Source organism: Cheilinus undulatus, linkage group 7 (assembly GCF_018320785.1).
Source record: "Cheilinus undulatus linkage group 7, ASM1832078v1, whole genome shotgun sequence".
NCBI classification, from domain to species: Eukaryota; Metazoa; Chordata; class Actinopteri; order Labriformes; family Labridae; genus Cheilinus; species Cheilinus undulatus.
Window position 1 is genome coordinate 32,848,962 of NC_054871.1, and position 11,088 is coordinate 32,860,049.

General features: G+C 39.2%; 1 protein-coding gene across 3 annotated transcripts; it reads left to right on the forward strand.

Annotated features, from left to right (window-relative positions):
• The first annotated feature begins 66 nt into the window (after nucleotides 1–66).
• Nucleotides 67–10,508, forward strand: mbd3b (methyl-CpG binding domain protein 3b). Of its 3 annotated transcripts, none has more exons than XM_041792197.1 (7): nucleotides 67–105; nucleotides 3,712–3,871; nucleotides 6,527–6,664; nucleotides 6,886–6,976; nucleotides 7,152–7,329; nucleotides 7,818–7,970; nucleotides 9,233–10,508. In XM_041792197.1, the coding sequence occupies exons 1-6, from the start codon at nucleotides 92–94 to the stop codon at nucleotides 7,963–7,965; spliced, it is 729 nt and encodes a 242-aa protein (XP_041648131.1). In that variant the 5' UTR covers nucleotides 67–91; the 3' UTR covers nucleotides 7,966–7,970; nucleotides 9,233–10,508. The 3 variants fall into 3 exon arrangements, with proteins under 3 accessions (XP_041648131.1, XP_041648130.1, XP_041648129.1); XM_041792196.1 differs by lacking the exon at nucleotides 67–105 and adding an exon at nucleotides 2,404–2,540; XM_041792195.1 differs by lacking the exon at nucleotides 67–105 and adding an exon at nucleotides 2,421–2,756.
• Nucleotides 10,509–11,088: the final 580 nt, after the last annotated feature.

Consider the following 11,088-nt stretch of genomic DNA (forward strand, 5'->3'; position numbering starts at 1 on the left):
ATTTCTCATCGGAGGGGGAGGGGACTGAAAGAGGAGAGGGGAGAAGGGATTTAACATAGCGAGAGGGAGAAAACGAGATAGTGTCTTCAAGATGGATAAAAACGAGTAAGTATATCATCTGCTGGATAATGAAACCATCAACAAGCGTTTAGTAGCAACTGTAGCGTTTGACGCACGGTATGTCGTTCTCATTTATATACCTGGAAAGTGTTTATCATCGATGAGGCAGATGCACTCGGTGGTCTCGCTTTTGCAAATAGCATTGCCGTGGTATTCAGCTAAGATGCCGGTCTCTTATCACCATTATAACATGGTACTATTTTCTGATACTTGCAGCTAAATTCGAAATGGCCATCGAATAGGTAGAATGCGTCGACGGTGCCATTTCGACATAAAGCAAGATTTTAATCGAACAGCGCAGATTTGATATTTCTGCATCTTTGTTGGATACACAAAGCCTCTGCAGATGCATGAAACCCATTACAAATGGTGTCTGCATACAATCGATTAGATTTACTTCATTCATAAAAGCCGGCTTCAAGTACTCATGACAGCCGTCATTGTCGCGGGGGAACGGCTCTCCAATTTCTCGAAGCTAGCCCACATGAAACTTTCACGTTTTGTGTCGCTGACATGGTCGCTGAGCAAGCTACAAGTGCAAGGCGCTATTCTGTCACATATAATACTGATTACGTGGTGTCCATGTTTGGAGTTGCTACACCAAAGTTATAATTATTGAAGGTCTATGAGCAACATTAGCTTTTATGTTTCCCATACGTGAACATTGATGTTGTGCAAGCCATCAGCGTCAATTTATGGAAGGACATATGACTTCCGGTTAAACACTACAAAAACAAAAGACATCTAAATATTTTTGGGGGGTGTTAAAGGTAGAAACAAATGTAAATTGTACTGTATACATACCTTATTTTGACATGCAATTGAATGTTTTTGGTAGCCTATGGCTACTTAATGGAACCAGAGATGCGGCAATCATTTCAAATTAATTTTTCTTTAGTTGAAATTAAATTTCAGTTAAAACTTGCGACGATATTCTTAATATGAATTTTACGGCAATACTGGTAACCCGACTGAGGCTTAAGCACTTTCTAACATTGCTTTCTTATTTACAGCGAAGTTCAGGTAATTCTATCCTTCACTTTCAAACCTTAAATTCGTGTTCGTTGTATTAATAATGGAGGTCAACCTATCCTAGGTTTACCAAAATGGGGTCAAGACCCCCAGGGGGTCATGAAATGCCCTCTAAAAACCAAATAACTTGATAACTTGATTGATGATTTCAAATTGTATATTTTACCCATTTTTAATGTATCTATTCAGTTTGTTCAATTTGAAATAGAAACATGGTAATTTGGGGAGATTTTGAAAGTTATGTTCAAAACAACCTTAAATGTAACTCTGCACATAAATGTTTTTGAATGTGCTTGGCTGTTGTGAACAATGCAACCACCTCCAGGTGCAGCTGGTGTCTCAGGTTTCTAGCATCATTATTTTGTACGTTGCAGGCTGAAAACTTTGGAAACTCCTGACCTAGACGACTCAAACATTTCTTTTTCTTTCAATTTGTTTTTTTTTTTTTTAAATAAACATAGGAAATATATTCCTGCAAGGTACGCCACCTGAACTGTGTTGTAGTATCAAATTCGTATTTTTGTAAATCATATAAACATTTTATTTTAATTTTCTTAAGATGTAATATAGGCTGATATGTATTATATAGAATATAAAAAAGATGGAAACTTAAATTTAAAAAACGCCATATTACATTTTGTATTGGGTATATGGCTTAAAGCCTGTTAAGAAATAAATTAAAACGAGTGCTGTCAGTGGATTAGAAAATAATCTGTTTAGTTATATAACAAATTTGTTCCAACAAATTACATACATCGTTATTTTGAGAAAGATTGCATTAGTTTTAGATTTAATATTAATAGTAACAAAATCAAAAAGACTTCTAAATGGCATCAAACCTTTTTATTAGCTTTTGAAACTGGAGAAGTAGAGACTGAGAGCAGATTGCCCACTTACTAGACAATCTAGGTTGGTGTTCATATGTAGGATTTTATACATAAAATTATGAAAAAAAGTTAAGAGCACAGAGATTTTTTACATGTTCAATCTTAGTTACAAAGCTATTTTAACTGGTTTTGTGATGGCATCAAAGTGCGATTAATCAGCATAATTGTTTAATCGCCCATGGGAATAATTAATCGAATCTTACCGAAACTTTTGACAGCACTAATATATTTTTATTGTAGTCTTTGAAAAAAGGTGTTTTATTTTGAAGTCATCATTCTACATCTTTCCGTCTCTTCCTGGCGGTCTCGTGGTGTGTAGCAGCCGGGCTGTCCTATGTTATCCTTGCGGATGTAGCCCTCGTGCCCCGGCGAGACAGGCAGGTAGTGATGTGGCTGAGGTCCGCGGCGGAGCGATCTGTTCGACGACAAAGAGATGAGATGTTGTTAGCTGGGGGATCCCATTACTGAGGACGCATGTAGTAATATGGTCGAAACAAAAGCGTAAGAAGCGAAAGACCTGCCATCAAAAAAATCGACACACTTCTTTAAACTAAATCTGGCTGAACGCTGTAACTTATAGTGGATTTATAGGCTACTCGCGTGGGAAATGGAGAAGAAAAGGTGGGATTGCACTGCTCTCCCCAAGGGCTGGAAAATGGAAGAAGTGACCAGAAAGTCGGGTTTGTCAGCTGGAAAAAGCGATGTCTATTATTTTAGGTACTAAACGAACGAGGGCTTGTAAAACTTAATCTGTGCACAAGACACCGAGTATTCCGACGGAGTATGATATGGGGGACTGTGGTCGTTATAAAGTTTGGGAGGGGAGGAGAAGGGGGGGCTGTTTGTAGCAGGGCAACAAGGCCAGCCAGGCCAGCTTCACTCACAAGTGTTGGGATAAGAAGGAGTCTATCCAACCGTGCAAGCTAGCAGCAGCAGCTCCCGCCTGGCGAGGCCTTTGATGAATTAAACTCAGTGTCATATCAGCTAATACTTTTGATTTCCCTTTGAAATGAATCAACAACGCCAGATTTGTTTTCATTTAGCAGAGGAGAAGAGCAAGATGAGGAACAGAGGCAAGAGAGGGGGGAGGCGGGTCGGTTGTATAGTTTGTGGTAGGCTAACTGTACAATCCTACTGGTGTTAACTGTGGTGTGTGATGTAAGATACATTTGCATGAGTTACTAGCACGTATCCACCCACAGTTCTCTGTTGGTCATCGCTCAGGCTTAAGATATTGTTGCTCCCACATGTGGAGTTACAATGTTTTCATTTTGAAACATTTGGTTCGTTTTAATATGTACTGAATGGACTTGAGAGATTAATGCTAAAGCTCAATGCTTACGTTTTCTACTCATACTGTTATGTGAAGTTTGTATCAGATATCATGGTTTTAGGTAGCAACATTGTCAGTAATGCATCCATTTCACACAGTAATGTGATTTCATTGCTCACTTGAATGTGCAACTACTTGTTTCTCTGGACTTGTTGCATGTTCTAGTCCTTGTTTGTTGTCAGTCTGCTGTGCGTGTGTCTTTGAAGTGTGATGTGTATGCTTTTTTTATCGTGCCTTCATTTCTGTTTATTTTTTCTAAATGTCTTTTTTGAAGGTGTTTTTGTTGTTTGTGTAAGAGATGATATAAGTATGGTGGTGTCTCTCTGCCTCCTCTGCCAGTCCATCTGGGAAGAAGTTTCGGAGCAAGCCTCAGCTGGCCCGTTACCTTGGTAACCAGATGGACCTCAGCTCCTTTGATTTCCGCACGGGAAAGATGCTGATGAGCAAGCTGAACAAGAACCGGCAGAGGTTGCGCTATGATAACAACAACCAGAACAAGGTAAGAGAAACGGTTCAAGTCCATTCAACTTCAGCAGCTTTCAAACATAAAAGCATGCGGACCCAAGTGATTTTTAAAGGAAAGATGGACAAGAAAGTTAAAGTAGAAAAAGATATGCTTAGTAAAATCACAGAAGTATACAACAAGAAAGGAGAAAGCGATGATTAAAATAGTTAAGAAAAAGTCCAATAACAGGAAGCCACTGACTGAGGCCACAACTCTTTTTGCATAAAAAACATTACCTTTATTAAGCTCAAGAATAAATAGGTGGAACACCTTCATATCAGCATTAAATCAACATCCAGAGTGACTCGCTTCTTTCTATAAAGGGATTTTGCACTTTTGTTGGGTTGTCAGACTGTCCTGTGACAGCTATTGCAAGTGCTTTCCCAAAAGTTAAACAAATGGTATCATTGATATTAACAGCGCAAGAAAGCAGAGTAGTGTCCTACTGTTTGTTTGATTTTTTTATTTTTGAGTTTGCTTGTTGTGACTGAACTCTCTGCTTGGTAAGAACAGAGTACTCTGTGTTTGAATAATTACATTATCAACTTGATAGTTCCTTTTATGGAGTATCAGGTCAGGTATGGGTCACATCAGCCTTGGTCCTGTACTGCTCTGGCCTCCTGATAGCCATCCTCTAGGCCTGCACCAGGCCCATGCCCCATCTCTCCAATTATCTTCCCAGCTGCCCCCTTCACAATGCTCATGGTCATCCCTGGCATCTGGACCAGCCCACCGGGTCCTGGGCACCCAGCAAAGTGGTGAGCTGGATCAGGTCCAGTGCCAGGTGCCTGTAGAAGCTGATCTGTCATTCCGGTATCAGGCAGCTGACCCTTCCCTTCCTTGCTCTCCTGAGCACATCAACATTATTCACACAGTTTTGTCAACTACACTCCTCTGGTCATAAGTCAGTGTTCAGGCCTCACAATAGTATAGCAAGACCAGAAGGACCAAGGACCAAAAGACTCTTGACTTTCATCCCCATGCTCAGATACCAGGAAAGCAACACTGTCTTACTAAGCAAACCCATCGTACGGTAACTACCATAAAGTCTTGGCACAAGGAATCATGGTATAATTGTTTAATTGCAGTATTATCTATGCTGGCCTAGAAGTGCAATACAAAAGTAGAACGTCTGCAACACTTTTGTAAGAATTGAAACAAATTCACATTAACAAGAAACATTTTAACATTTCATAAATTAAATTTACATCTAACAAAACACTAACAAATAATGAAATGCTTTAACACGAGCTAAGACAAATCAACAACACTTGTACAAAAGGAAGAAGTAATCAGCAACTTAATTTGCCTTGGCTCATGTAAAGGTGTTTTGTTGAATATAAGTTAGTTTTATGAAATGTTAAAACGCTTTTTAATGTATATTTGTTTCAAGTCTCATAGAAGTGTTTCTGCCTCTGTAATTCTCAGTATTCATCAAAGGAAGGAAAAGTTCAACTTTCTTTTAGAGTAGTACTCAATCAGTTCTCTTAAGCTGGGTGTACACTGTGCGATTTTCCTCTGATTCAGCCATGAATTTTGAGTCTCACGACTCAATCTGAAGTTGGACCGACTTTCAGTTGGATCAGGCGTTGTTTGTAGTGCTGTGTACGGGGGGGTACGACAGCCTACCACAGCCCGACTGAGACTCCATGACCTGCTCCCGACTGGTCAGAAGGATTTCTTGCATGTTTGATATTTTGGTCATACCACTCCAGACACTTCACAGTGAGAGTAGAAACGCGAGCAGAATAAACAGCTTTGGGGGATTGTTTGCCTTTGTAAACTGTCAGTGTCCTAAATTACCATGACAACGACTGGAATCACTTTCTGATGCACCCCAGCTATGATAAAGGAAATAAACGAGCAGGAAATATTCCTACCTGCTGACCTGCAGCTGACACAGAGGTGATCCTGTTTGTGTGTTTGGGACAGAGAGAGGTAGCAGGAGATGGAGAAGAAGAGAGAGAGAGAGAGAAAGAGAGAGAAAGTGGGAGTGATAGAGGGGGGAGGGAGAGAATATGACTGGAAACACTTCACCCTCAGACCCTGTGACTTTTTATAAAAGGAAACTCTGTGGGTTTCTGTCACAGTCCGTCCCAACTTCAGTCGCACAGTGTGAGCACACAACTCATGAGCAATGGTCGTACGTCGTAAACGATTCAGTCGCAGAGTATGAGATGACATTCTGCCATGACTATCGTATGGTTGGCTTGAAATCGCACAGTGTACACCCGGCTTTAGATAAATCAAAGGAATTGTTACCATGTTTTTAGGATATTATATTTTTTGCAGTCTTAAAAAGGTTTTTAAGGGGTGCAGATGGAGTAGCAGTTAGGTAGTGCCCCAAACACTCAAGCTAGTCTTCCCATTTGACCTGGGTTCCTTTTCTGCCTGTCATTCCTTATTCTGCCCCCTGATTTCCAACACTATTGACTGTTATACCTCTCTGAATAGATGCCCAACACCCCAAATTTTATTTGTAATGGCCGATTATTCTTAAGTCTCTCCAAAATGACTGGCTTGATTACAGACATTGCCTTGTAAAAAATAAAATACACTGTAATCAATAACATTGAACAATGTGTCATATTCTGTCATGGTTCTGTTTTAGTTCTCTTCATCCTCCTTCTCTTCTTCATTTTTTTCAAGGGCAAACCTGACTTGAACACATCACTCCCAGTCAGACAGACAGCTTCCATCTTTAAGCAGCCCGTTACCAAGGTTACCAACCACCCAAACAACAAAGTGAAGACGGATCCTCAGAAAGCCGTCGACCAGCCCAGACAGGTTAACACCTCCTGCCTTTTAGTAGTGATCACCATTTCATTTTTAACCTGAAAACATGCAATCGGGAACTTTAAATGAGGATTAAGCCCATAATATATGTTGAACAAGGTTTTGATTTATTTCTGTACCTGAAGCTGCATATATATATTTTTAATTTAAAATAATGCGTTTCAGTCAAAACTAAAGACAATATTCCACCTCCCTTCTCTTCTTGTCTGCAGCTATTTTGGGAGAAGAAACTCAGTGGTCTTAATGCGTATGACATTGCAGAGGAACTTGTGAAGACAATGGAACTGCCAAAAGGCCTGCAAGGTAAAACACGTTTTAGACTGGTTAGACAAATTGCAAAGAGGTGTTGGCCATGTTTTGATTAAGTTGTGCTCTGGAGCAGTTGTCTTTTAAAGTCTAAAATAATTTACACCCTCAGTGAATTTACAGTGTATAAGTGTCTTTAAAAAGTTTTTTAAACAAGTTGTTGATCCCTCAGGTGTCGGCCCAGGCTGCACAGACAAGACTCTCCTGTCGGCTATTGCTAGTGCTCTGCACACCAGCGCTGCTCCCATCACCGGTCAGCTGTCTGCAGCTGTGGAGAAGAACCCTGGAGTCTGGCTCAACACAGCACAGCCACTGTGTAAGGCCTTCATTGTCACTGATGAGGACATCAGGTGGGTGATCACAAAACACACCAACACCTGTTTCTTTAAATGTGAAACATTTTTAGAGCAAATATTCAAAAGCAAGCTTCAAGGTATTTATCCTAACAGTTGCAACTTTTTGGCCATTTGCCTGAATGTGACATGTATTAGCATGTGGGTTTTTCTCGTTAAAAGTTGTGAAACAAATCAGGAGTGCATCATGCCATCTGACAGGTTGTTAAGCTGTTCAGGGTGGTTCAGGATGGTTGCTTCAATTTTGCATGCAGGAGCACCATGACAAGTTGAGTAAGACTAAGGATGAATTAAATTAATCAAACAGTACAATCTCTGAGTCATCTTTGATTCACCCAGAGGTAACAGACTAAATCTGTTCTGAAATCCCACAGTTTATAACAAGAGACCCGTAAAAACCCACCATCTGTTCTGTTCTGATTCAGTGCTGCTATAGGCAGCTGTAACTGCCAACTGTAACAGCTTCCTGTTGTGTTCATGTGTAGGAAACAGGAGGAGCTGGTGTACAGTGTGAGGAAAAGGCTGGAGGAGGCACTGATGGCAGATATGTTGGCCCATGTCGAAGAGGCTGCTAACGAAGGAGAGGCTCTGAAGGAGGAGGGTAACGGCAGTGAAGACATGGAGAGTGTATAGCACAGGTTGGTCCTGGGACAAATAAGACCTGTGAGCTAACTAGAGCATAACTGAGTCATATGTTTTATTAATATCAAATAAAAATCTCTTTGATGGTGCAGATGAAAGCATTTTACGAAATCTGTACTGAGTGCATGAATTACCCCACAAATATAGAATTTGCATCTTGCAATCTCCATTTGTCAGAGGTGGAAAAAGTAGACAACTATTGTACTAAAGTAAAAGTACATTTACTGTGATTAAAATGTACTTAAGTAAAAGTAATGGTCTATAAATCTACTCATGTAGAAGTAAAAAGTATTCAAAGTTAAGTTTGAGTACTGGGTAGCTACTATGAGGTTTTACAGATTCCTTATTGGCAAGAACATCGAGAGAGTAGATCTCCAACCAGGCTGTTTAGTTGAAGTCAAATCCATGATAAAGTAAAATACACATCAAACCTGACAGTTTTTATTAAACTCATATAGAGTTAAATTGAACAATTTAAAAGTGTCCATGTTGGTCCATGCTACATATAGTTAAAGTACACTTTCAAAAGTGTCAACTATTTACAACACGACAGAGTTGCAGTAGTTTTTGAAAAGCTCTGGCAAGGACAAAGCAGAGAGTCAACCTTAGAGTTAGGCAATGCATACTGATGAGGATTATGCCCTATGCGTCCTTTAGGAACACCTAAAGTTACAGGCAGGAAGTCTAACTCAGTGGATAACTTCACTCATGGTGCAAATGTGTCTTGCGTCAAAACATAAATCCAAGAGAAACTTTAGCAAAAAACCCTAGCAGGGATCACTAAAAAAGGCAACATTGAAACAAAAACAATTATGAAACATGCTGCCCAAGGGCATGATGGGAAAAGATGCATACACATCTCCCAGTTTTGAAATAGCAGTGGGTGGAGTTAAGATCAGCAGACTCTTTTACAGAGTTTAAGTAATACTGGTGGATCAACACCTTCAAATATCTCCACCACTGAAGACCATTTCACTCAGAAAGGAGTTAAAAATTACACTTTGGAGTTAAATCAACTCTGAAATGTGTCGACACTCCAGTTTTTTCTGTTTCAGGATGTGATGTGGAATCATTCTTTCTCTTTGTGCTACTGTGTATTTAACAGAGTTGAAAATGCACAAGGATACTGTACTCAAGTAAAAGTACTGATTTAATAATGTACTCAAAAAGTACAAGTACCCAAAAATACTTAATTCCAGTAATTTGAGTAAACGTAGTGCGTTACTTACTGTCCCTACGATTTCTTTCTCTCTTGTAGGATTTTGTGATGTCCCAGTGGGTTTCTGCACGGACAACCATGAACCATAGGAGCCCCACAGCAGTCCAAACCCAATGAACTTTCCCCTGGTATCTGCGTCCAACTCTAACTTTAACCTGACTCACTTCATTCCCCGAGAGCCTAAAGAAACGTCTTACCCTTTGGAACACCTGGAGTCTCAAATGTGTCATTTACCTCTAATGGATGGGATTTATTTCTAAACTCTTAGGGAATTAAAAAAATCCATCACAAGAAATAATATAAAATGAACAGATAGCAGATATTCAGATTACCATCAGTGTGTCAGATTCAGTGTTTGATAAACATATTTTTTACTAAAAGGCTTTGATGGGTGTATATTTTTTTGCGACAATCATGTCAAATTCAAACATTTAATGTCAACTAAAGTTGATCTGGGTGCTTTTTTGTTTTGGAAAGATTGGAAATGAATGTGTTGTATTTTTTGACATGTCTCTTTTTTGACTTTTATGACACTCCATGAATAGCGTGACAAAAACTTGACATAATGGCCACATTTTTAGTGGACCCAGTTAAGATGCAACCACACAGACTTTAGCTAATTAAAATTAGCGAAACCTCCTGGCTGATAATGTTACATATACAGATAGAGTAGTTTGAATGCAGCGAGATATTTTTCCTTTAAAATCATTTGAAAATGTTCTTAAATGTCAACTGTTATCCTGATTCATGCTCAGTATTGACCAAAGAGGAGACATGTCAGTTTAAAGAGGGTAGAGGTTTGAATTGTGTAAAGTTTGCCTTGTATTTAACTGTAAGCAGGCATTTTGAGCACTGCTGTTTTACAACCAAACGCCAAGAAAGTTGAAGGTACACATGATGTTGCTGAGCACAAATGGAAAACGAGTATGGATTTGAGACCTCTATCTGTTATACACTTGCCACTGTTTTTAACTCATCATTATAGGTGCTTACTGATGTTGTGAAACAATGCTGTTCAGTGCCAAGGCTTTGTTTCTTTCACAGCTTCAGTCCACTTTTTTTAATGTGTCACTTTTACCACACACATGCTGCCTCCTCATAAACCCACGCACAAAATGGTCACGCAGCAAACTACATTTAAGATTCAGTTTTAAAGTCTTTTCATTTAGAATCTGAGGAAGAATGATCTTGTGTTTTTTAAACCCTGTTTGATAATATATTCTGCTAAAATCATGAAATTCCCAACTCAATATCAGCAGGCTGATTGCTGAAATAAATCTGATTGTATTACTTATTAAAACTAGTTGATATGTCATTAAGTGTGCTTCTTGTGTGACTTTCTTTAATTTTAAAATGCTAAAAGCAATCAATGCATTTGCATCAATTATAAGGGAAAAGAAAAAACAATGATACGGCTAAGACTTAACAAGATAAGTTGTGTAATACAGTATTGCTGCTGCCAAGAGTAGATTTTCTTTAAAGTACATCACTGAGCAGACTTTAAAATTTTAGTGAACGTTTAACAACCGTGGACAGACAAACAGTGGGAAAGCATCAGGCTTGGAGGGCCTGACCCTCATTCCGAATGTATCCCACTCAGCGACAATTCCTGCTTGAGATTCCCACCAGAAGAAGCCAACAGAACCACATCATCTCTAAAAAGCAGAGATAACACTGATCCCTGAACAGGAAACCCCCCTCCTCTATTGTCTATCTTATATATTGAATTTTATATCATACTTTATATATATCATATAGGTTTGTGCATTCATTTTAGGCATGTAGGGAACATAGGATTCATCACAGACCCAAATTTCCAAAAATTTCCAACAATGTATGTTTAAATAAATAAAAATGTTGGACTTAAGATCTTGGATGGACCCTGAGAACCCCTG

Excerpts from the sequence above, each read along its gene's own strand:
- mbd3b (XM_041792195.1), top strand. The coding sequence starts at position 2,647 with ATGGAGAAGAAAAGGTGGGATTGCACTGCTCTCCCCAAGGGCTGGAAA. Across the intron at positions 3,872-6,526 it reads ATAACAACAACCAGAACAAG|GGCAAACCTGACTTGAACAC; the intron begins GTAAGAGAAACG and ends ATTTTTTTCAAG. Across the intron at positions 6,665-6,885 it reads CCGTCGACCAGCCCAGACAG|CTATTTTGGGAGAAGAAACT; the intron begins GTTAACACCTCC and ends TCTTGTCTGCAG.